The 26,607-nt window shown below is 34.1% G+C and overlaps 1 protein-coding gene across 5 annotated transcripts in view; it reads left to right on the top strand.

Annotated features, from left to right (window-relative positions):
• The window catches only part of Crot (carnitine O-octanoyltransferase), a 63,460-nt gene that overhangs the window by 9,863 nt on the left and 26,990 nt on the right, over nucleotides 1-26,607 (top strand). For all 5 annotated transcript variants that reach the window (XM_048785462.1, XM_048785458.1, XM_048785460.1 and 2 more), the window contains exons 5-13: nucleotides 118-242; nucleotides 5,509-5,617; nucleotides 12,773-12,866; nucleotides 13,104-13,229; nucleotides 14,691-14,792; nucleotides 17,410-17,493; nucleotides 17,571-17,678; nucleotides 18,330-18,460; nucleotides 25,814-25,937. In XM_048785462.1, coding sequence (XP_048641419.1) covers nucleotides 118-242; nucleotides 5,509-5,617; nucleotides 12,773-12,866; nucleotides 13,104-13,229; nucleotides 14,691-14,792; nucleotides 17,410-17,493; nucleotides 17,571-17,678; nucleotides 18,330-18,460; nucleotides 25,814-25,937 — 1,003 coding nt within the window. The remainder of the gene's footprint in view (nucleotides 1-117; nucleotides 243-5,508; nucleotides 5,618-12,772; nucleotides 12,867-13,103; nucleotides 13,230-14,690; nucleotides 14,793-17,409; nucleotides 17,494-17,570; nucleotides 17,679-18,329; nucleotides 18,461-25,813; nucleotides 25,938-26,607) is intronic.

Genomic DNA, 26,607 nt, shown 5'->3' with positions numbered 1-26,607 from the left:
TCAATTGGCAAAATGTTGAAAATTTTTATTTGGGGAATAATAAATACTACAGTTTTGATGGTTTGATTTATAATTTTAATAATGGCTTCTTGATCAAAATACTTTTTTTTTAAATAGAGAAAAACTGCCTGTTCATAAAGTTGGAAATACTCCTCTAGATATGAATCAATTTCGAATGCTATTTTCTACCTGCAAAGTTCCAGGAATTACTAGAGATTCAATTATAAACTATTTTAGGACTGGTAAGTAAAAACACAGGTACTTTTTTTTTTTTTTTTTTGGTAAAAGCATTGGGATATTGATAATTTTGTTGTGATTTCTACTGTGACACTGGAACCCACAGTTTTGAAAAATGTTTCTTATTGGTCTTTGACAAATCAAAGGCTTTCCATGAACCTTGTCTTTGATTTGTTCTGATTAGTTTGAATGTAATATAAGGGAATTAATTTTCTAAACTGTCATGCATGATTGAATATAAACCTGATGCTTTTGTTGCATCATTTGAGAATTTAAAATATTTAATTGAAGAACAAAGTTATGAATGAGTATTAAGGAAGTCATGGAGCATAGGAAGGTTTCTGTATACCTCTTTTTGTACCCTCATTCCTTATCTGAATTGTCTTGAATGTTTGCTTGTATGTGCCCATGATGTTCCAGTTTCCTTTGTGAATATACTCTTCCCTCCCCTGCCCCTTTAACTGTTACCTGGAATCTTGCTTCTTGGAGGCACACAGGTTCAGATTGATTCATCAAAATTTTGTTTTTACTGTCATTTGATGGCAATTTCTTCTTGGTGTTCTAGCATATCTTCAAATGGAAAATTCTTTTGTGGCAACTGCTGTCTTCTAGTTACTTTAGGAATTTTTATGTTTTATTGCTTTAATGACTTTATAATTATAGTAGAGTATAATTATGAATGGACTTTTTTTCATAAAGTTTTAAGAGTAAACTTTTATAGTTAGTTGCACTCATAATATGAAGGTTTGAGTTTCCTTTTGTATAGAACTCACCTCCTCTTTGAAAATCTTTCTAGATATTTGAGATGCTTAATGTGCTCAAACCTCCACACATTTACCTTGGATGTTGCAAGTAAAAGAATTAACAGGAAAGATTAGGAAAGTGGGTTTATTTATGGTACTTAGTTACATAGTGGAAAAGGTGAACAGATGAAAACTGATGTAAGAATAATAACCAGTAAAGAAAGAAAATATACATATCAGTTAAGAAATTGAGATCAGTGACCTGTTTTTGAATTTGGTCTTTGTTACTTAGTAGGCATGTCTTTAAATAAGGTAACTCTTTTGAGTTAATGTGTGTCAAATGGGGATTCATTAGCTTAATAATGTGTCTCAATGCAGTGTTTTAAGCTATCATGATTGTTATATTCTTGGACTTATAGCTATGTAAAGAGGTGAAGATAGGTAAAGCAAAGGTAATAAGTTAATGTGAAAATATGTCAGACAGTTAATGGTAAATAATGTACAGAAAATTCAAATAAAATGAATCACTGTGTAATTGTTTAGATTAGGTAGTCAAGGAAGGTTTCTCTGAGGATCTGAATGATGATGAATCAGCATGTTTTTTCACTTTTTCTTTAATTTTTGTTTTTAACTTTTTGTTAAAAATGCTATAGGTGGGAATAAACTTGGTGTGTTCTAAGGGTATTAAGGATAGAGCAGAGCAGGCAAGAGAGGGGCAGATTCAAAAGGGAACTAGAGGCTAGTTCATCTAGTACTTTATAAACCAAGATAAAAAGGTTTTGACTTTTATTTGAAATGTAAATAGAAACTTTTTCTTTCTTTTGGTGAAACTGGGGATTTAAACCAATAGCATTCTATCACTGAGCTTCCCTTTTTATTTTAGTTTGAGTTTCACTAAGTTTCCCAGGCTGGCTTCAAACTTGTGATCCTCCTTCCTCAGCCTCCCACTGTGGTATGTGCCACAGTACGTAGTTATTAATGGATTTTGAGAAAGAGAGTGATATCAGATTTATGTTACTAAAAGATTATTCTACCTGCTATTTGAAGAATGGAATTTTAGGAGACAAGTACAATAGCAGAGACACCAGTTAGAAAGTTGTTATAGTAGTTCATTTGAGCCATAATAAGGACGTGTACTAGGTGGTTGCAAGAAGGTGGTGAAAAGTTATCCACTTCTGGATATGTTTTGGATTTGGGACTAACAGAATTAGCTAAAGATTGGTAATAAGTATAAGTGAAAAATAGAAATCAGAGATGACTTTAAGGTATTTTGCTTATAGCCGGGTATGGTGACATGTGCTTGTCTTTCTAGTTACCAAGGAAACTGAGGTAGGAAGATTGCATGAGCCTAGGATTTCAAGGCTAGTCTAGGTGACTTAGCAGGATCCTCTCTTATTAGCACCCTTCTCTAACCAGCTGAGCTAACTGGGCCATGACAAGATACCCTCATTAAAAAAAAAAAAAAAAAAAAAAAAGCCTTGAATAACTACTGAGGTGAATGTTCAGATAGACTCATCAAATTTGTAGGTTGTGTGTATATTCATAAGGTGGTAAAAATTGAAAGGACAAATTTTAGGGAGGAAAATCAAGAGGTCCCTTAGACTATGTTGAATTTAAGATGGCTTTTAAACATGTAAGTGGAAATGTAAATCGGCAGTTGGAGGTACAGTTTGGAGTTCTGAGAATTCAGGACTGCAGATATGGATTTAGGAGCCATCATTAGCAGGCCTAGAATTTTTTTCTAAAATCATAAAAGTAGTTAAGATTACTTTTGAAACATACATAAATAAAGATGATCAAGGAACCACTATTGATCTTTATCACAATCCAACATAATATTTGCTTGTCAGAGGAGCCAGCAAAGGAGACCAAGACAGGGAGGAAGGAAACAAAGACATTGGTCTACTAGAAGTCAAGAGGAGGAAGTGTTTTATCTAATGCTCCTGAGAGGTCAAATGAGGTGAAAATGTGACCATTGATCTATCAAGATGATGTGGACAGAGGCCATCCTTGACAAGAGCAGTTTTAGTGGAAGTTGGGGAAGGAAGCCCATCTGGAAGAGATGAAAATGAATTAATGAAGTGGTGACATTTGGAAATACTGCTTGCAAAAGCAAGTTTTGGTGTGCGGTGGGAGATTAAAAAAAAAAAAGTTGAAAAGATGGGTAATATTATGTTATGGAAATGATATAGGAGCCTCTAGGAGAACTACAACCCTGCTGGAATAAGACACGTTTCAGACTTGTCACCCTCTGACTTATATGATAATCAGTTTGTTTCATTTCAAGCCACTAAGTTGGTGGTAATTTGTTAAAGCAGCCATAAAAAACTTATTCAAATATTTACTCATCTTCTATTCCCTCGCACATTTATATACTTTATCTTCCATAAAAAAAAATAAAATAGATGAACTGTTCTGACTCCTGAGGACATCTCTTCTATTTGTGTTCTGAATTCCACTTTTGCTTAGTCATTATCCTCTCTCTCTGCTGCATCATCAGTTTTTTCTTTATTGGATCATTTCAATCTGAATGTCTTTCATCTTAAAAGAAAAATAATTCGTCTCTTGTTTCCTTCAATTGTTACACCCCTGTCAAAACCAACATACCCTCTTACCTAGAGTTCTTATCTGGACCACTTCAGTTATCTCATAACTAATCTGGCTGTATCATCTCTTTTCCCCTATTATCTGTTATTCTTCATGTAGCAGCTAAAGTAACCTTTTAGAGTAATAGTTAGTATTAGTTAGATCCCATTATTACTGTCCTGATAATTGGCTGATAATTGCACTGACCTTGTTTTCCTTTAAGCAAATTCCCTTGCTTTTGTCCTAATACCTTTACTCTTGCTGTTTCTTCTGCAAGGTTCTCTCTTCCTGCAATTTCCAGGCTCATATTCTTTCTTTACTCAGTTCTCTGTTTAAATATTTCTTCTCAGGTTCATTCTGAGGTTCCACCCTTCTGTTCCAGCTCCATTTCCAACCATTTATTGGATCATTTGACATCAGATTTATTTTATTTTTTCTTTTCCAGCCCTAAATTTTGGAAAGGATATGATCAGTAGTTGCCAGCAATAAAAGTGGTGCTAATGTAAAAGGATCTTTAGGTTTTTTGAAGGGCCAGAGAAGAAGTGATTTGGGACATGCCATGAGGAGCAAATACACACTTCATCTTCCAGGTCTTGAGGAAATAGGATCTAAGGGGAAAAATAGTAGTTCTTTTCAGGAGATGGTCCTTCCTTAGAATGAATAGATTTAACAAGTGATGTGTGTAATGCACTTAATACCAACCAGTAATTTTCCTTCCAGTGGCAGTATATGTCTTCTCTTTCTTCTTTTTCCTTTCTTAGAAGAAGGGATGGGGCAGGGATCATATAGGAAGACCCTTAGTAAAGGAGGGAATACTTTAAAAATGGGGATAACTCAGGGTAGTCTGAAGTTTACAGTAGATAAAACAATTCTTGGGGAGTTAAGGTATACCACAGGAATCTTAGAATCAATTATCAGTGACTTAGGTTATCAGAGCCTTAAGTAAAACTACAGATTAGGCAAAATTCTTTCCCCTTGCCGCTCAGGCATCTAGTGCCCTTTTCTACTGAAAACCATTTTATTTATTTATTTTTTGGTATTGGGGATTGAACCCAGGGGAGCTTTACCACAGAGATACATCTGAAGCCTCTTTTATTTTGAGACACTAAGTTGCTTAAGGCCTCACTGCTTTGCTGAGGCTGGCCTTGAACTTGTGCTCCTTCTGCCTCAGCCTCCCGTGTGATTGAGATTACAGGTATGTACCACTGCATCTGGAACTGAAAACTATTTTACTGGGGAATCATTGCTAGACATCACTACAACTAAATTATTTGATTAGTAATTAACGTTAAAATAATTTTAAAGAGACACATGTCTCTGTTTCCGTTCTTACCCTTACATTCCTGTCCCTGAACAAAATTAGAAAGCCCTATAATAGTTTGGGGTTTATGTGATTCTCAGAATGTACAAATACTTGAAACTTTCATGGATTTCTAGATGTCACATGGACAAGTTTCAAGAATATATATTTATATCATAATAACTGAAATTCTATGAACTTACAGAGTTTTTTGAAATTATTTTTTTGCCTGATATGTTAAAAAACAAAAATTGTACATATTAATGGACTACCATGCAATATATCAATAAATGTATATTTTGTATAATCAGATTAAATATATCTGTCTCCTGTAACATCTATCTTTTTTTATGGCAAAAGCATTCAAAATCCCTTTGACTTTTGCAATACAGAGTACTCAATCATTATCTATAGTAGTTACCTACTGTGCAATGAATAGCACACCAGGATTTACCCTTATCTGACTGTAATTTAGTACTCATTGTTGAACCTCCCCCTTCCCCTGCAAGTTGTTTTTATTCATGTGATGTATTTGACAAATATATAAGTGAATGATTATTTTCTTCTATTGGATATAAACAGCTTTACTACTGTTTAACTTTGGGAGATTTGAGTCTTGTGTTTTCTGTTTCTTTTTTCCAGAAAGTGAAGGGCATTCCCCAAGTCACATTGCAGTGTTGTGTCGGGGCCGAATTTTTGTCTTTGATGTAACACATGAAGGATGTTTGATCACCCCACCAGAGCTTCTCAGGTTTTCACATGACTGTCTTGAATCTCATTAGATCTTAAGCTGTTATTTAGGTTAAAAAAACAAATGTTGAAACTTGTCTTTCTATGAGGTGACAGCTGGAAAGTAAGAATTTTATATGTGTATATATATTTTTAAAAAATCTATTCTTTGTTTTTAATTTTAATTTTTAATTTTACTAGATGTACATGAATATGTTCCACTTGAGAAAAAAGAAACATTGCAGATACTACCAATCCCATTCCCTGCCCCCAAATTACACTAGTTTTGCCCCCAAATAATACTAGTTTTTATGTTCTGTCCTTCCAGATCTGTTACAATAAATTTATATGCACATATCATTTTAAAAAAGAGAACATATATATTTTATATATAGTATATATATATACATACACATAATTCATATATAGTATGCATACATTTTTGGAATAAATTATAGAAAAATTTAAAATATAGAATTATATAATGAAGACCCCCCACACACCCATCCCCTAACTTTAGTGTTACTTACTCCTAGTTTTAACAGTTATAAAGTCATTTAGCATTGTTTCAACTATCTGTGTTCTTCCCTTCACTCCCATGTGGATTATTTTGAAGAAAATCTCAGATATAATATCCTTTAATTATAAATCTTTTAGTATATATTTCTAAAATATAAAGATTCTTGAATAGTTCACATCTAGTACCATTCTCAAACCTGATGTTGTCTTGTAATAAGTTAACAATAATTCTTTAATATTATTAATATTTAATAGGCTATTCAAATTTCCTAGATGATTTTATAACTATTGAGTCATATCTAACTATCTATATATATATAATTTGAATTATTTTTTTACTAAATAATTAAGCTAACTAAATAAATAAGCTTACAAAAGCACACACAAATGTATAGCTGAATTCTCAGGTGACTGCCACCCAGGTCAAAACAGAACATTTCCAGTGCTCCAGAGCTCACTCTTATACGTCTTCCTAATCTCTGTGCTTACCCTCCTTCCTAAGTGGAATCACTTAGATTATTTACTACTGTAAAAATCCTCGTACAAGTCTTTGGTGGATGTGTGCATGCGTTTCTGGAAAGCCCAGGAGAGGATTTGCTGAGTCCTAGATTATATGCACATTCAACATCAATAGATAATGACAGTTTTTAAAATTAGTTGTACTAATTTCCACTAGTGTACGAGTGTCATAGGAGTTCTTCATACATTCTTGATAAGATTGTTCTTTGTTTTATGTATTTCAATACACAGAAGAGGAGAATATACTTAAAATTGCTCTTTTATCCTATTAAAGGCATCATTTTTAAAAATTTTTGATTTTTTTAGTTATATATAACAGTAGAATGTATATTGATATACATACATGAAGTATAATTTATTCTAATTAGGATCCCATTCTTATAGTTGTACATGATGTGGAGTTATACTGGTCATGCATTCATATATGAACATGTTGGATTCATTCTACTGTCTTTCCTACTACCAACCCTCCTCTCTTCCCTTCATTCCCCATTTTAATCCAAAGTACTTCTCTTCTTTCCTTCTCCCCACTTATTGTGTGTTAGTTAGCATGGGCATATCAGAGAGAACATTTGGCCTTTGGTTTTGGGGGGTTGGCTGATTTCATTTAGCATGATAGTCTCCAGTTCCATTTATTTACTGGCCATAATTTCATTTCTCTTCATGGCTGAGTAGTATTCCATTGTGTGGGTGTATGTGTAGGTGTGTATCACATTTTCTTTATCCATCCATTGAAGGGCATCTAGTTTGTTTCTATAGCTTTGCTATTATGAATTGAGCTGCTTAAAGGCATCATTTTATAAACAGTTATTAATTTAAATGTAGTCTGATTTGTTAGTCTTTTACAATATTGATTATATTTTTTGTATTATTTTAAAAAAGTGTTCCCTAACCCAATACCAAGAAGACATTTCCTTATATTCTAGAATTTTGTTTTGCCTTTCACATATACAGTTTGCCTGAATTGATTTTGTGCATGGTACAAGGTAGGGGTAGTTGTACGTTTAAAAAGGTGTTATTTTAGGTATTTTTCTTCAGTTTACTTCTTTTAGTTACTAATAAGGCAGTGGTATTTTTGTAGTGGTATAGGTACATCTACCTTATTCTCTAAACAGTTACATAGAATTCTGTCACATTGATAAACTAAAGTATATTTGATCATTTCTCTATTAGTGCTTATGGAAGTTGTTTCCATTTATTGCTGTAACAAATAATAATCATTTTCAAATGTGTCTTTGGAGAAAATATCTTATGGGTTGATATAGAAGTGAAATTTCTGGGTCATAAGATATATACACTTAAAAGTTTTTAACTTAAGTCCAATTATTATCCAAAGCAGCATTATTTTCCCTGCTAGTATTATATGAAGATAACCATTTTTTCACATTATTGCTGTCATGATATTATTAAATTTAAAACATATCTGGTGAACTCACAAGTGAAAAATGGTTTTCATTGTTGGTTGAATTTGCATAACCCTTGTTATTAGGGTGTTAAGCATTTTTATATGTCTTTATAGGCCATTTGTATTTTCTCTTCTGTGAGTTGTGTATCTGTTTTCCTGTTGTCCTATTTTATTCTTATAGATTTGTAAAAGTCAATTATATAAACTGTATACTATTCCTTTATCGATTACATGTGTAACAAATATTTTCTTCTCATTAACTGAAAAATTTTTTTTTGGAAATTATATATTGTTAATTTTAATGTAGGCAAATTATCTTTTTTGGTCTTTTGCTATTATGATTTAGATAACATTTGAAGGTGAATGTGATTGGTCCAAATTTGGCATGTAACTACTAGATCAGACTTATTAATTGGATTACATAGAGCTACTTTTGCAGAAATTGAATATATGTAATTCATGGGCTCATTTTAACCCGTGACCAATTTTGCTTGGATAACAGAATTCAGATCACTATTTAAAATTAGGAGAATTCATATTAAAGTTTGGATTTCTGATTTCTCTTAAAAAATAAAAATTCTAATAATACCAGCTGGCCCTGTGGCATGCATGGCAACTCTGGGCTGGACACTGGTAGTTTAGAGTTGCCATTTCAGATTATATGTTTTAATTCAGCTTCCTACCATCCTAGCACTCCCTACACTGAGACCAAATGTTACCTCCATTTATCATTTCACTTACACAGGTTTGTTTTTGTTGTGCTTGTTGCTTAATTTTAATAGAAGAGAAATATTCCTCTATTTCTATATCTCTAATGAAAGAGGAATAACAAGAACTCTGGGGCTGGGGATGTGGCTCAAGCGGTAGCGCGCTCGCCTGGCATGCGTGTGGCCCAGGTTCGATCCTCAGCACCACATACAAACAAAGATGTTGTATCCGCCGAAAACTGAAAAATAAATATTAAAAATTCTCTCTCTCTCTCTTTAAAAAAAAAAAAGAACTCTGGCCTTATTATAGTGTTGGTAGATATACCTTCTTTTCTCATGTCTCTATTCTTCCTTTTACATTTCTCTCACCCTCAGTGGTACCAATATCTATCCGTTATCCAAGTCTGAGAACTCCCCAGTGAGTTTAACCCTCTTTATTGAGATATAATTCACACACCATACCATTTAAAGTGTAAGTCAGTATTTTTTAGTATTTTCATAGAATTGTGGTACCACAGTTAGTTTTAGAACATTTTTGTCACCCTCATAAGTAATCCAGTACCCATAAGCTCTCCATTGCTTCCTAATCCTCCTCCATTATTTATTTTACATATCTCCCAAAACATGCCTACCCCACCAACCCTAGACAATCACCAGTCTACTTTCTGTTCAAAGAATTTGCTTATTTTGGACATTTCACATAAATGGGATCTTATAACATGTGATAAATGGAATCTTTAACGTGATGTTTTGTGTTGCCTGTCTTCATTTAGCAAAATGCTTTCAAGGTTCATATATGTTTTAGCCTGTATTAGTATTCTATTTCTTTCTATGGCTGAATTATGTTTCATTTTATGTATATACCACATTTTATTTAGTCATTCATCAGTTGATGGGCATTTGGGTTTTTCTACTTTTTGGCTTTTGTGAGTAATGTGAGTAAACATTGTATACAAATTTTTATGTGGACATACGGTTTCATTTCTCGAGTATATACCTTGGAGTTGAGTTGCTGGATTATATGGAAACTCTGTTTGAGAAAATAGCAGACTGTTTTCCAAAGTGGCTGTAATATTTTATGTTTTCATCAGCAGTGTAGGGGGATTCTGATTTTTCTACATCCTCACCTACATTTATTGTCTGCCTTTGATTATAGAAATCTTAGTAGGGGTGGTGTAGGATTATATTGTGATTTATATTTACATTTCCATAATGACAGTGATTTTAAACATTTTTTTCATGTGCTTTTTGGCCATTTATATATATATGTTCTTTGGAGAAAGTTTTAACAGACACTTTATCTATTTTTAATTGGTTTTTTAAATTATTGAGTTGTGATAGTTCTTTATATTCTAGATACTCACCTTTATCAGATGTATATACTCTGCAAATACTTTTCTCCCATTCTGGGTTTTTCACCTTCTTGGTGAACTCCTTGAAACACAGATGATTTAATTTCTACAAAGTCCAATTTTGTCTATTTTTTCTTTCATTGGTTATAATTACATTGCCATATCTAAGGAATTATTTCCTAATCCAAGAATATGAAAATTTATACCTATTGTTTTCTTCTAAGATTTTTGTTTTTAAATTGTGAGAAGAGGGGGAGATAACTGTTGCATTTATCTTTAGTTTAAAATATTGGTAAAATTGAGGTAGACATATCCGGGCAGTATTTGGAACTTCTTTAACAGAGAAAATGGGCTAAATTTAGAGGCCCTATTATCTCTTGTATAAAGGTGATAGTTCAAACTATTAAAGAAGTGGATGAAATTACATATGAAGGGAGACACAGGAAGGCTGGAAGGAGGACAGTAGTCAATGAAAAAAGACTGAGCCGACTGGTCAATGAGGTAGGGGGATCATAGTAGAACAGTGCTATAAAAATCAAGGCAGAAGGATAATTTAAAGATGCACTCTTGGGTGTGGAATATTTCATAATGAAGAAGATAAGACAGATAAGGCTGCTGGGGTTGTGTTAGTCAGCTTTTCATTGCTGTAACCAAAATACTTAATAAGAACAACTTGGAGAGGGAAAGTTTATTTTGCTCATGATTAGACAATTCCTTTATGCTAGGCCTAAAGTGAGGCAGAACATCATGGCAGAAGGGCAAGCTGCTCCATTCATGACAGCCAGGAAGAGGAAAGAGAGACAGAAATGGGCTGGGGGCAGATATAGTCCTTAAGGCCACCCCTCCAGTGACCTACTTTCTACAGCCATACCCTACCTGTCTATAGTTTCACCACTTTCTAGTGAATCCATTCAAATTATCAGTCCATTCAAATTATCGATCTATCAAATGGATTAATCCACTCATGAGGTCAGAGCCTTCATGATCCAGGCATTTCATCTCTAAACATTGTTGCATTGCCTAACTCATGAGCTTTTGGGGAGCATTCCAGATCTAAACCATAACAAGGTTTCTATTGGTGGAGTTATTTGTGACACAAAAGAAGTTTCAAGATAAACACCACAGCTTGCATATAGTTTAATGGTAGAGCAAATACCTAGCAGGCATGAGACCCTGGGTTCCATCTCTAGAGCCTCCTTCAAATGATAATTGCTGGAGGACAAAAGCAGATTACAATGAACTAAAGAGAGAGAGAGGGAAATGATGAAGGCAGAAACCAGATTGTGAGGAGACAGCAAATTCAGAAGATTTTAAAAAAGACATATGATTCTGTAGTGGAGAAATTTTATGTAAATCTTGGTGCTTCAAAATACCAAAAATTGAATGTGTAGTTGAAAAATGCATTCATAGATAGCCAAGTTAAAAGAAAAGAGGGACAATCCTCGTTTTGAGATCAGTACCTCTTAGTGATAGAGATTAGGGCAGTTATAATGTGACCTTTTATTATCAAACCTAAAATGTCATTTTAGGTTTAATACATTGCTCCCTGATAAAGACCACCTTATAAAATGAATATGAAAATGAGCCTTTCAGGGAACAGGAAAAAGTTTTGTAGTCAAAATATTTTGATATGTTAAAGGAAGGGCAGCAACAAGTACCATATGGAGAAAAACAGTGAGATAGAGATTTATTACTTTAGTATTCAGGATTTGTGATAGTTACTATGCCTACCAGGCTTTATTTGTAACTATAACAAAACCAGTTTGTGTGTGTGTGTGTGTGTGTGTGTGTGTGTTACTAGGGATTGAACTCAGGGCCTCCTAAATTCTAGGGATTGCTCTACCACTGAGCTACGTTTCTGGCTCACAAAAATCAGTATTTAGCAAAGACAAATAAGTAGGAAGAGAGTCAGGGCAATTTGACCCCATCATCAATGCAGATTGTTTGATGAAGAAATCCTCATGTGCTTTAGAAGATACCATTAATGTACAAAAAGTGGGGAAATTTTGAGTAAGGAAATTATTTCTTTATCAGCAGTAAGTACAGATATAATGAACAAACAGGAATTTAGGCAAAGTAAGAATTAGGTTTTTTCCAATTTTGAGTGGTGCTTTTTGACCATTTATTAAGCTTACATTAACTGCTTTCTGAGGAATATTTGCAAAGTTAAATTGAGGTAATTTTTTAGCATGGGCCATGAGAAAGTAGGACTAAAACTAAAGTTTTATGAATTTTTGACTGATGAAAATTTTTCTCTTTATGAAAGAATCTGTTATTTACCTGTTATATGTTTAAAGATTGATGAAACTCATCAGATTGGAAGCATAGAATGCTATAGGGAGAAAAATTTTATCCTCAGATAATAGAGTCTTTAAAATATAATGGTTAGAAGTAACAAATGGCACATGTGAAAACACTTAAAACTTACTACATGGGACTTTTCTGAGTAAAAGACAACTATGAATTAGATATACAGTAAGTCCTCTGGTTACACACACACACACACACACAGGCTTTAGTTAGTTAATATATGTACATGATATCTGTAAGACTGATTACCAGACTTCAAGTTCTCCATTGTAAACAGGGACTTACTTGAGTCCTAGAAGTGTTTGCATATTTTCAAAGTATAAATTATTCCTTTTTTGAATCTTGTTTTTTTAATCTTCCATAAGACAACTGACATACATCTATAACAAGTGCCATAGTGAACCTGAAGGACCTGGAGTACCAGCACTAACTTGCGAGGAGCGAACCCAATGGGCTAAGGTAATTACAGTTTTGTTGTTTTGTAGGTAGAATCTCACTGTGCTGCCCAGGTTGTGACCTCAAACACATCCTGGGCTCAGATAGTCCTCCTGCTTCAGACTTCCAAGTAATTGAGAATATAGGAGTGCACCAACACACAGGAAGATTAATTTACCAAACTTTAACAAACTCTTCTGAGATTTTCTGCATATATTGTATTAAATTGTAACATTTAACCATTCTTTCCTTGCCCTTTAGTCACGAGAATATCTGATTGGCCTTGATCCAGAGAACTTGACTTTGTTAGAAAAAATTCAGAGCAGTGTATTTGTGTATTCTATAGATGATGACAGTCCACATATCACACCAGAAGATTATCGTCAGGTAACTATCTTGTTCTGTTGTCTTTTCAAGTTTTCTTGGAAGACTCTTGAATATATTGAAATTGAGATGATTTTTTTTTTCCTTTGTAGTGCTGGAGATGGGCTTTATGCATGCTAGGCAAGAGCTCTACTGCTGAGCAACATCTCCAGCCCTAGAAGATTGTTTTTTCCTTTTTTGTATTTGGGCTCTTAGAATTTTTCTTAGATGAAATAGATGTGTACCAAATTGAAACTAATACAAAAATGGTGCTTCATAAGTCTTTGCCACATTGTTTAGGTCTGTGTAGATTTATTATGTATCTTGTTTAAAGAAGTATGACTATTGCTTGCACATCACATCTCAGTGTTTCCCAACCTTTTCATTGATTACATAAGCAAAGTAATTGCGTAGGACACTGGGATAAATTACTTTTTCTTCCCAAAGGTGACATAAGAACTTACCTGTAACCCACACCAGTGTGCCTTGACTGGTTGGGAAGGTCTGTCCTAAGAATTATATCACCCTTGTAAGTAATTTATCATATCATTTTGTTTTACTGAACACAGTGACTTCATTGAGTTTAAGGGTAAATAGGGCCTTTTTTGTTTGTTTGATTTTTCCTTATCCCTGAGGCAATGTTTTCATTTCTTGGGACTTGAAAGGTAATACTTATGTAAGTGAAAGTCTCATAATCTTTTGAAAACAAATTATTTCATAATGCAGAAATCAAAATTAAATGAAAGGGGAAAATAATCCAGGTTTTAAATCTTATAGCTAGTAAACAACTAGCTAACTATTCGTTAGCCACAATTTTTGGGGGGTGGGATGGGGAGGAGAAGCACCAAAATATGTCTTAAGGAAAAATATGTTTTAATGCAGTATTGTTCAAACTTAGATCACAATCTGTACTTACAAATATGATTAGATTGCAGCTTACTATGAGTATATACATGGGTGTGCATGTACACATAAATGTAATAGTAATTTCACAAAGTAATAATTACTGTCACTATGATGTACTCTGCTATTTCTATTTATTATATTCTATTTATCTTTGTAAAGAATGTTGATTGTGATACACTAAATTGATTTCATGACTTATGGTGGGCCAAAATCTATAGTTTGAAAAACCGGTTTAGTGGGATATAAATTCTTAAAGTATTTTCTTCTTAACTCTTTAGTGGCTGAATTTTAAGACCTTATACTATTGAAGTTACAGAAGAATTATGTTTTTAATGGTATATTCTGTAAACATCCATTAATAATATACTTGCATTCTCTTTTCTGGTAGGATTTTCTTAACTTGAGATTTTGAGAAATAATTGAAGTCAGGGCCAGAATTATTATATCATGACTATAACTTCTGATTTTATTTAGTTGATCTGAAGAGGAAAAGTGAGATGATATATGTGTATTTAATATGTAAATACTTACAAACCAATGTTTAAATCCTTTTAATTTGGAAAATTAAATTTATTTTAGGTACTTTTGATTCTCCTTACTGGAAATCCAACCCTACGCTGGGGTGACAAATCCTATAACTTAATTTCATTTTCTAATGGAATATTTGGCTGTAATTGTGATGTAAGTATACTACTGAAGTCTTTTTTTTTCTTTTAATCTTTTAGGTTAACTTAATAGTAATAAACCACAAACACTTAGGCTGTGCTGCACTGTAATATAAGTAAATACTCTTTTAAAAAGTTTTGTCACATTATGGTGAACAATTTATATATGAACTCATAAGTTCAGTTATTTTCTTTTATAGTAGAATTAACAGTTCAGTATTTTCTACGAAAAAATTAATTTGCATATGATTCTTTTTATATGTACCATTATCTGCTTGCTAAGAATCACAATCTATTTTAAAAATGATAGGGCATTCTGCATATTTTCTTTGCATAGAGAAATATATGTGGATATATTTCTAGATTTCAAGGTTTGCCTAGTAATTAAATTAAATATTTTCCTAAAATATCACATGATCTTTGGAACAGTAGTTATTTATAATATGAATATTAAAATGTCTGGCAGTTGTTACCATTTTTGACCTTTATTAAAAAATAAACCCAACTTTTCTTATTTGTCTTCTGTCTCTTCCCAGAGTCTTTATAAGCTGTCTTGTAACTTTCTAATAAGCATTCAGGAGGTCTATAAAGCAAGAAAATAAAAAAAGAAAAACCAAGGATTCAATAGTTTTATTAATCAATATTTATTCAGTTGTAGGTGATGGAAATCTAAATCTAACTGGCATTAGCTTCAGAATATACCTGTTGTTAGAGGAGTACACCTAAATATGGATAAGGCTGACTTCCTGGGTTCAGATGCTTTTATTAGCATTTCATTGGCAAATGTTCCTCATTTTTTGGCACTCTGTTTCCCTTCATTTTTAGGTCTACTATTGGCAGGTTACAATTGTCATACCTTCAGTCTTCAATCTTCATAGCTCTCTTACCTTAGTGATCCTCATGGAAATAGCCAGTTTCTTTTTTTTCCAGTGGTTCCTCATGGAAATAGCCAGTTTCTTTTTTTCCAGTGGTTCCAGCAAAAGTACTGGAATAATTCTCATTGATTGTGATTGGCCTGTGAGGAAGATGGTTTTATCCCTGACAATCAAGTGCTTTCTTTAGTGTGGCCTAGGTCATATGCCTAACTTTGGGATCTAGTGAGTAGAATCAGTCTCAACTCGTTATGGGTGTGGTGGTTTCTTAAAGAACAATGAAGTAGCTGTTATCTTAGAAGTCGTTGTGCTGTTTAATAAGCAAGTGCTAAAACTAGAGTTCATTGGAGAGACAGTGCAAGATTGTCCTGAATCATTTTGAAGATTTGTTTTCTTTACTCTTCTTTTGACTCCATTGTTGATGAACTATTTCTTATTAAATGCTTTGGTTTTCTTCTTTTCTGTTCCTTATTTGGTTCTCCTTGACCTTCCTCAGTCTAATTTATGTCCTCACTGTTTCCTGCAAAGTATCCTATGTAAGGTGGCTAACTGCCTTCTGCCTTCTTCCCTCAATTTCTCTTGGGTCTGTCTGCTACAAAGAGACTAATAATCCTTCAGTCTTGCTGTTTCTTACTAGTTCCAGTAAAATAGTTAGAAATTGATGCTGTCATCTTAAATAAAACCATATATGTGATATGTGAAAATTCTTCATAAAACTGTAACACACTGAGCAGTTGTAAGATGCGGATAGAAAATGGGTTCATCAGTGACTTGCCAGTATTGTTATAAGTGCTTGCTGATGACAGATGAATTGCTTGTGCATCTTCTGCTGACCTCCCACAGAGCCTATCTTGATGTTGTGACTACTTCCTAGTTGGTAATAGTCAACTTTGCATATAGTTGTCCAGTGGGACATGATACAGAGTAGCAGAGCCATAGTGTTAGGGCGACATTGAAGATAGCTAATTACTTCCTCTGAAACTGGGTCCATATCTCAAGCCCTTTCTTCTTTCCCGTGAAGGCTGGGATTATCACATTCAGTTCATGAATGATAAATGTTTATTGTAAAGGGAAAGTAGAAAGCACCATCTGATGTACTTGTCATTAATGGAATAAGGAGAAAATATGGGTGAAAGAAGTTGTTCTCCAAAATAAATGATGAGAAAATTCACTAGCTGCAATTCTTTTCCCTAAATGTAGCCATCAAACCTATAACAACCCTGCAACTTAGCCCATCTTTCCCACATTTCTTCAACTTGAAAATTATTTTTGCCATATCTCAGCTTTCTTGTAGAATGGCTGAGATACTGGCTACTATTCACCTAGCAGTCTTCTTTACTTAAAGAAGTTCATACCCATTCTAAATGCTCTGAGATAGTCTGCCATTCCAATCTGCTCTTCCACACTGTTCTTAACAATTCCAGAACATCTCAACATTGATACATTCCCCTGATTTCACTTCCACTAAAAATAGAAGTTAATTTTTCTGGATTGCTTCATGTTTACTTTACACACACACACTTATCTGTGACCCCAGGTATCCCAACTAGGTGCTTCCATTTGTCTGTTTTTTTTGTTTTTGTTTTTTTTTTTGGAATACAGCCATTACTATTCTGTAGGACATCTTTATTTTTAGAAATTGAGGATAGAAACCTTTGACTTTATTGTCTGTTAAAAGTGGAGGAAAAGTGAAAAGAAAATATAGGGTAAAGCTTTAATTTTGACATAAAGCATTCAAAATCTTGTGTGTTTTCATTTCAGCATGCTCCTTTTGATGCAATGGTTATGGTGAATGTTGCCCATTATGTTGATGAGAGAATTTTAGAGACAGAAGGAAGATGGAAGGTATGTTAGAACAAATCTTCCTTATTTTCCCCTAATAATTTCATAGATAAGTATTTTTAACTCTTCCTCATTTTCAGGGGTCAGAAAAAGCACGGGATATCCCACTTCCAGAGGAACTCATTTTTACTGTGGATGAGAAAATATTAAATGACATCAGCCAAGCCAAAGTCCAGTATTTCAAAGAGGTAGAGTTTTCACTTTTCTCTTAAGTAGTAATGCTTTCTCTTTTAACTACCATATATAAAAATTTGGCTACCATCCAAGCATGTCAGCATAAATTTTTTTTGTTTGTTTGTTTTTGGGAATTGAACTCAGGGGCACGCAACCACTGAGCTACATCCCTAGCCCTATTTCGTGTGTATTTCATTTCGAGACAGAGTCTCACTGAGTTGCTTAGCACCTCACCATTGCTGAGGGTGGCTTTGAACTCACGATCCTCCTGCATCAGCCTCCCGAGCCACTGGGATTACTGGTATGACCACTGCACCCAGAAGAATAAAACATTTTAAAATTATAGCTTTGACAGGCATAGTGGCAGATGTCTGTTATCACTGCTATGTGGGAGGTGGAGGCAGGAGGATTGCAAGTTCAAGGCCAGCCTTGGGAACTTAGTGAGACCCTATCTCAAAATAAAATAAAAAGCTCTGGGAATGTACATAAGAGGTAGAATGCCCTTGAGTTCAATCCCTAATAACAAAGAGAAAAAGGAAATTATAGCTTTAATGCCTTTAATTCTTTATATCTGTTGATTACTGTAATGCAAATGGTAATTTGGTTTTCTTTTGGGTATTCTCTTTAGAAGATTTCTCACTGTTTATATTTAATTGTTTTGTTAGGCATCTAATCTGCAGATTGCAGCATATGCTTTTACATCTTTTGGCAAAAAGCTAACCAAGAAGAATGGGCTTCACCCAGATACATTTATTCAGCTTGCTCTTCAACTGGCCTATTACCGACTTCATGGACGGTAGGCACCATTCATTTTCCATTTTTGGAATCTTGAAGTCCAAGGGTATGTATTTTCCAACAATTCCATCCTAACTCCCTAGTAGTTTTTTCTTGCTTTTTTTTCCCCCTTGACAGCACTATATCCTGTTTTGTGTTTCCATCAATAGTTCATTAGAGACTGTGACAGTTTCACAGGTTTTCCTATCATCACAGTATCCACTTGATAATTTGAAGTGTTTGCTCTCTACTAGTGTCTGGTATTCAGATATTTTGATTTTTCTACAATCTCTCTCTCTCTCTCTCTCTCTCTCTCTTTTTTTTTTTTTTTTTTTTTTTTTTNGGCTCTCGACCACTGAACCACATCCCCAGCCCTATTTTGTATTTTTTTGTTTTTTAGTTGTCAATGGATCTTTTTATTTATTTAATTAATTTATTTATTTATATGTGGTGCTGAAGATTGAACCCAGAGCCTCACACATGCCAGGCAAGTGCTCTGCCACTGAGCCACAACTCCAGCCCTCTATTTTGTATTTTTATTTAGACACAGGGTCTCACTGAATTGCTTAGTGCCTTGCTTTTGCTGAGGCTGACTTTGAATTCACAATCCTCCTGCCTCAGCCTCCCCAGCCTCTGGGATTACTGGTGTGCACCTCTGCACCTGCCTTTTTTGCCCTCTATACTTTGATGCACTGTTTTCCATTTTGATGAGGTCCAATTTATCTGTGTGTTTTTTTTTTCTTTTGTTGTATGTGCTTCTGTGTTACATCCAAGAAATCATTACCTAATCCAGTGCCATGAAGCTTTTAAGGTTTCAGTTTTACTTTAGGTATTTAATCTATTTTGAGTTAATTATTGTGTATGGTATAAAGCCAGGGCCTATATTAGTTGGGATTCTCCAGAGAAACAACCAATTAAATGTATGAGAGAAACAGAGAGAGATTGAAATTTATTATGGAAATTACCTCACATGATTATGGAGGTTAAAGAGTCCCATTATCTACTGTTGGCAGGCTGGAAAACCAGAAATGCTGGTGGTGTAATTTAGTCTGAATCCAGATTCCTGAGAATGGAGTGAGAAGACATGATGGTTTAAGTCCCAGTACAGTTATGGAGGCCCAAGAGCCAGGAGTACCAATGGCTAAGGGCATGAGAAGATGGATGTAAAAGCTCATGCAATGATTTTACCCTTCCTCTGCTGTTTGTTTTGTTCAGGCCAACAGACTGAGTGATGCCCATCCAGGTTGGTGAGGGTCATCTTCACACAGTATACGGATTCCTGTGTTAATCTCTTCTGTCAACACACAGATACATTAAAAAATAATGAATGTATCTAGGAATCCCTTCACTTAGTCAAGTTAACATAATATCTTTTGCATGTGGATATTCAATTTTCTCAGCATTATTGAAGATTTTGTGCTTTCCCTCAATGGAATGGTCTTTGCACCCTTATTGAAAAAATCAATTGGCCAAATTTATTTTTGGTTTTTCAGTTCTCTTCGATTGCTCTATGTTTCTGTCCATGTGTCCGTACCACACTTGATTTCTGTAGCACTGTAATAAGTTTGAAACCTGCAAGTGGTTCATTCAACTTTGTAACTTTGTTCTTCTTTTAGGATTGTTTTGGGTATTCTAGATCCCTTGAAATTCCATACAAATTTTAGAATGAATTTTTCTACTTCTTCAAAGTAACAACACTGAGATTTTGAAAGAATGTTATGATATGGATATGAGGTGTTCCCCCAAAGCTCCTGTGTTAATGCAGGAATGTTCAGAGGAGAAATAATTGGATCATGAGAGTTAACCAGTCCATCCTATTTGGAACCATAGGCAGATGGGGCCTGGCTGGAGGAGGTGGGTCACTGGAGGTATCCCTGGAAGGGTTCATCTTCCCTTTGTCTCTTTCCACCTTCACTCTCTGCTTTATGGTTGCCATGAAGTGAGCAGCTTCCTGTGCCACACCACGATGTGGGCACAAAGCAATGAACTCAGATGACCATGAAATACATCTTTAAAACTGAGATTTAAAGTAAACCTTCTTTCCTCTAAGTTGTTCTGGTCAGGTATTTTGGTCAAAGTGACAAAAAGCTGACTATCGCTGTATATCCATTTTAGTTGTCATCTTAACATTAAATGTTAAAATTCATGAACATGGGATGTCTTTCCATTTATTTAGATATTCTTTACTTTCTTTCAGTGATGTCTATGTTTTCAGTATCTGTGTCTTTTTACCTTCTTGATAAAATTTAATTCTGAGTATTTTATTCTTCTTGGTGCCTTTATAAATGGGATTGTTTTCTAAATTTTCATTCATTGTTAGTGTATAGAAATGGAACTGATTTTTATCTGTTGATTTTATTCCTAAAACTTTGCTGAATTTATATGCTGCTGTAGTTTTTTTTTTCTTTAGGGCTGTCTAAATATGAGCCTGATGGCCTATAGAGATATTTTTTACTTTGCAATTTAGATGCTTTTTATTTTTTTCTATTTAAAACATCCAGTACTATTTTGAATAGAAGTGGCAAAAGCAGGCATTCTTTTTTCTTTCTTAGGTGGAAAATTTGGGGGTTCTAATCATTGGGTATGATGTTAATTGTGGGTTTTTCATAGAAATCCTTTATGTTGTTAAGGAATTTACCTTCTGTTCTTAGTTTGAGTATTTTTATTACAAATAAGTGTAGACTTTTGTCAAATGCTTTTTCCATAGAAGATGAGATGATTATGTTGGTCTTTTCCTTCATTCAGTACATTACATTTATTGATTTTCAAATGTTTAAACACCTTCATGTACCTGATATAAATACCACTTGGTCATGGTATATGATCCTATAATATACTGCTGAATTCAGTTTCATAGTACTTTGATGAGGATTTTTACGTCTGTACTCATAAGGGATATTGGCCTATAGTTTCTTTTCTTGTAGTATCTTTGTCTAGTGTAAGTATCAGAATAATACTGATCTCATGAGTTAGGAAGTGTTCCTTCCTCTTCAGAAAGATTGGTGTTTTTATTTGTTTTGTTTTTAATGTTTGGTAGACTTCACCAGTAAAGCTATCTGGTCCTTGACATTTATATGCAGAAAGATTTTTTGATTACTGATTCAATTTTCTTGATTTGTTATAGGCTCAGAAAGATTTCTATTTTTTTCTTGAGTCAGATTTGGTAGTTTGTGTGTTTCTTGAAATGTATCCATTTCATTTAGGCTATCCAGTTTACTTGAACATGAGCATTCATAGTATTTTCCCATAGTCCTTTTATTTCTATAAAATCAGGAGTAATAATCCCTCTTTTATAACTGATTTTTATCATTGGAGTCTTTTTTTCTTCACGCCAACAAGTTTTGTCATTTTTCATTGCTTTCTTCAATGAACTAACTTTGTTTTGTTGGTTTTCTCTATTTTCTTATTCCTATTTTTAATTTACATTCCAATCTTTCATACTTTCTTTCTTCTATTATGTTATATTTAGTTTTCTCTTGGCTTTTTTCTAGATCCATAAGGTATGTAGTTAGTTTTCTGATTTGAGATATTCTTTTAAAAATATTTTTTAAATGTTTAATTGAGACGTAATAATTATACATATTTGTGGGTACAGTGCGCTGTTTCAATATATGTATAAATGTAATGATCAGATTAGGGTAATTGGCATGTCCATCACCTGCAACACTTATCATTTCTTCATGTTTGAACATTGGAAATCCTCCTTACCAGTTATTTAAATATAAATATACAATTATTATATAAATTATATAAGTATACAATATATAAGTATACAATTGTGTGTGTCAACCATTGTTAACCTCCTGTGCTGTATGTAGAACAGAAGTTATTCCTCTTATGCATCTGTTAACCATCTTCTCTCCATTCCCCTTCTCCCACATTCTTCTCAGCCTCTGATAACTACTACTCTACTCTTTATTTCTATGAGATGAACATTTTTAGCTTCCACATACAAGTGAGAACGTGGCATTTCTCTGTGCTTTCACTTAACATAATGTTCCTCAGTTCTATCCACATTGCTGAAAATGGCAGAATTTCATTTTTTATGGCTGAATAATATCCTATTATGTATATGTACCACATTTTCTTTATTCATTTATGTGTTGATGATACCTAGGTTGATAGTGTGAATAGTGCTCTAATAAACATGGAAGTATAGCCATCTCTTTAACATACTTATTTCATTTCCTTTGGATAAATACCCTTTAGTGAGATTGCTGGATCATATGGTTAGTTCTGTTAGGTTTTTGAGGAACCTGAATAGTTTTTTTCATAGTGACTGTGTTAATGTACATTTTTATCAACTGCGTAGAAATTTAACCCTTTTCTGCATCCTCACCAACCTTATTTTTTGTCTTTTTGATAATAGCCATTGTAACTGGGGTGAGATGACATCTCATTGAGGTTTTTATTTTGCATTTCTCTGATGATTACAGATGTTGTTTTTTTTAAACATAATTATTGGTCATTTGTATATCTTCTTTTACCCTTACCACACAAGGTTAATAGCTACAATAGTAATGCACTTAGAGGCTTTACATCAATAATTGTTTTCTGGAGGGAAAAATCATTCCCAATTAAGATTTGACAATGTCTGGAGACATTAATGGTTGTCACAACTTGGGGAGAAGGTGCTCCTTGCATCTAAAGGGTATAGACCAGGGACACTGATTAAGTATCTTAACAATGTATGGAAGTCTTCCCTATAACAAAAAATTATTCATTTCAAAATATCTCCAGTTCCAAGGTTGAGAAAACTTGCTCTACATAATGTTATTTTCCTTTAAATAAGAATTTCTTCACCTTCTCATGGGCAGTTAAAGTAGGGTGCCTTATCTTAGTTCATTCAGAGATTGTATTGATTCTAGGCTGGATTTTAGTGTCATTTAGTATGATCTGTTTCTATTTGCCCTTTTTCCTATGGTCAGCTCCTGGGGTCTTTACTTGGGCCACTCTACTAGAACAAGCCTTAAGATCTTAATTTTTTATTTCTTAGAGCCATGAGATTGATGATTGCTTCTGTGTCTCTATGCAGCCACTTTCTCCTTGGTCTCTCTACCATTCAGCCTACTGCTTTTACTATTCAGCAAATGCATCCAGGGCAGAGAAGCTCAGACTGTCAGATTCCCATCTCTGGATTTCCATCTTTGAGATGTTGATCTTGCTATGTTGCTCCAGCTCCTTTGTTATCCTAAACTCTAGGGTTGTTTCACAGCTTGGTGATATTATTGAAAGCTCATGTCTTTGCTTCTTACCAATAATTTTCTGTTCTGTTTCTCAGCCTTTTTGCTTATGTGTCTTATGAAGCATCAAATTTCTTAAGGTGGAGGAAGTGGCATTAAATAAGTTGCCTCACTTAAAAAATTTGCTCCTCTTTCCAGATCTGGGCCTTTATTCACATCCTGGCTTCCTTAACAATTCTGCAAAGCCTTCAAACAGATTTTTTTTTTTTTTTTTTTAAATCCAGTTTTTCTTGTTTTTCCCAGCAGTAGGACTGACTTGCTGCAAGCTAGCCCATCATAGCCAGCATTAGAAATTTCACACATTGAAATTTCAGATTTGTGTTCAGATCAAATCCCACATAAGTTTCACACATTGCATTTGATATCTCTTAAGTCTTTTTTTAGCTTTAAGAATCCCTTCTCCCACATTTTTCTTATTGCATTTTGTTTGATGAAGAAACTGGGTCATTTCTACATAAGGGTTTTCTGAATTTTCCTGATTTTAATTCCCTGGTATTCTTTAACATATTGTTGGTTTCCTTTATTTTCTGTAAACTGATAATTAGAACTAAAGACTTAGGAATAATAATCAGCTCTTATTTTTTATGACAGTAAACAAAATGTTTAATGCTGTTTGTTTCATCGTGTAAAGATTGAGAGTAGTTGTCAAACAGCATTCATTATAGATTTTCCTCTTTGAATTTTTGTTTCCTTGTTTTTGTTTTGTTTTCTTAGATATTTTGTTTTTATTTGAGATGGGGTCTCACCATGATACATTGACTGGTCTCAAACTCCTGAACCCAGGTGATCCTCCTGTCTCAGCCCTCTGAGTGCTAGGATTAGGCATGCCTGTCTGGCTTCTTCCCTAAATACTTTAAGTAGCCATTAATGGTCATTGGCCATTAGAGACTACACAGTGGTTACTCTCTTTTATTATTCATTTTTAATTTTTTTTTCATTCTCTATTTTTTTAAGACAGGGTCTTGCTATATTGCCGAGGGTGGTCTTAAACTTCTGGGCTCAAGTGACCCTCCTACTTTAGCCTCCTGATTAGCTGGAACTATAGGCACAAGCCACCATGCCTGGCTATTTATAATGGTTTTTATTTTTATTTTTGTTTGAAAGAATGTTATTTTAATGCTGTTTAAATTTTTAATTTATGTTTTCTTTTTCATACTTTGAAAGGATCCTTTTTCAACTCAGATAAACACTGAAGAGACTCAATAACTCCTAGTTAGTAGAACTCTCCTAGTGCCCACACTCCAACCTATAAATTTGAACAGCAGCAAAGTGGTTGCAATTTAAAATACTAAAATTGTGTATCATTTTTTAGTCAAGGAAAACAGTTATCACTCTGGGAAACTTCTTAATGCTTCTACTTAATTCTAGTTATTCATGTTATATACAAAGGAACCAAAGGTCAAGTACTCATATTATTTACTTCTTTGTAACAAATTGCCCTAAAACTGAGTTAAACACAAGTATTCATTATATCACATTTTCTGCAGGTCAGTAATCTAGGCACAGTTGAGCAGGTGCTTCTTGTGAGTGTCAGCCAGGGCTTTGTTTTCATCTGTAGGCACTCCTCAGGGAGGATCTGCAATCCAACTTCACATATAAGGTAATTTCAGGACTCAGTTCTTTTCTAGCTGTTGTCCAAAGGACCTCCTTCAGTCTTTTGCTACCTGGCCTCTCTATAGGGTAGTTCCCAGAATGGCAACTTCCTTTCTCAAAGCAAGGAGGTAAAAGAGCTAGAGAGCTCTCTTTCCAACCTGATTTCAGAAGGGACATCCTATCACTTGCTATGTTCTCTCCACTAGAAGCAAGGCATTAAATCCAGCCCATACTCAAAGTAAGGGGTTACAAACTGTAGGAGGCATGAATCACTGGGGGCCATCGTGAAAGCTGCATATCACAGATTTGAGTGTATATAACCTGACAACAGCCAAGCCTTTGAAACAGCCCTTGGTACCAGAGTATTTTCTTAGTCCCATTTGAAAAATAGCTTCCTTGTTATTGAAAGTTTCAACACTAGTCTGAATTATAGGGCTTAGTCTTAACAAAGCCAATTTTATTAGCTAACTGTATTTGTAATGAGTACTTGTGATAAGCATTTTCTTTCTTATGATACACTTAAAAAAATTTTTTTGTAGGCCTGGTTGCTGTTATGAAACAGCTATGACAAGATATTTCTATCATGGCCGTACAGAGACTATGCGATCATGTACAGTAGAGGCAATCAGGTGGTGCCAGTCCATGCAGGATCCTTCTACTAGTGTGAGTATTGGAAAAGAAAACAAATCATAGGATTTGTTTAATTGTTCTAAAGAAACCTTGGCTCTTGAATAACTAATTTCTTTGCTTTAGTTCTCCTAGATCGTTTAAATACTTTTAAGACTTTTACAATTTTTTTGAAGTTTTTGAAGTATTTGGTCATTTGCCAGTGAAGGGTGTGTTTGGGAAGACAAACAGAATACCTGGAAACAAGCCTATTTGTTTCATTTTCTATTCTTTGAGTGTATGAGTACTACTGATCTACATTTAGAACACCACTAGTAAAGTGCAGAAGGTCTTCCAAAGTATTTTTAAAAGGAAGAATTTCTTCCTGTGGTTGATGTTTTTGATATCACTAGGACAAGTGGCATATGAGGAAGATGTAGATTATGTACCATTATATTCCCATGGTACCTAATGGACAGGTGTTTAGGTTTTGTTTCATACTTTTTTTTTGTTTAAATATTTAGACAACAGCATATTTCTTTCCTACTAAAATGTTGGTATTTGTTTCTTTAGTTTTCATAGATGTGAATGTGTTATTTTTACAGAATTGCATCATTGTCATTTTTTAGTTATATTTGTTTCGGAATCTCAGTTGATTCTGTATTCATGTTTGCTAATATAACTTCAGTGCTGCCTAAAAGTTCTTTTTTCCTTTTCCGGGGGGGGG

This window comes from Marmota marmota, unplaced genomic scaffold, assembly GCF_001458135.2.
Source record: "Marmota marmota marmota unplaced genomic scaffold, marMar, whole genome shotgun sequence".
Taxonomy (NCBI): domain Eukaryota; kingdom Metazoa; phylum Chordata; class Mammalia; order Rodentia; family Sciuridae; genus Marmota; species Marmota marmota.
The sequence above is the reverse complement of the archived record's forward strand: the minus strand, read 5'-3'. Positions and strand labels throughout refer to the sequence as shown.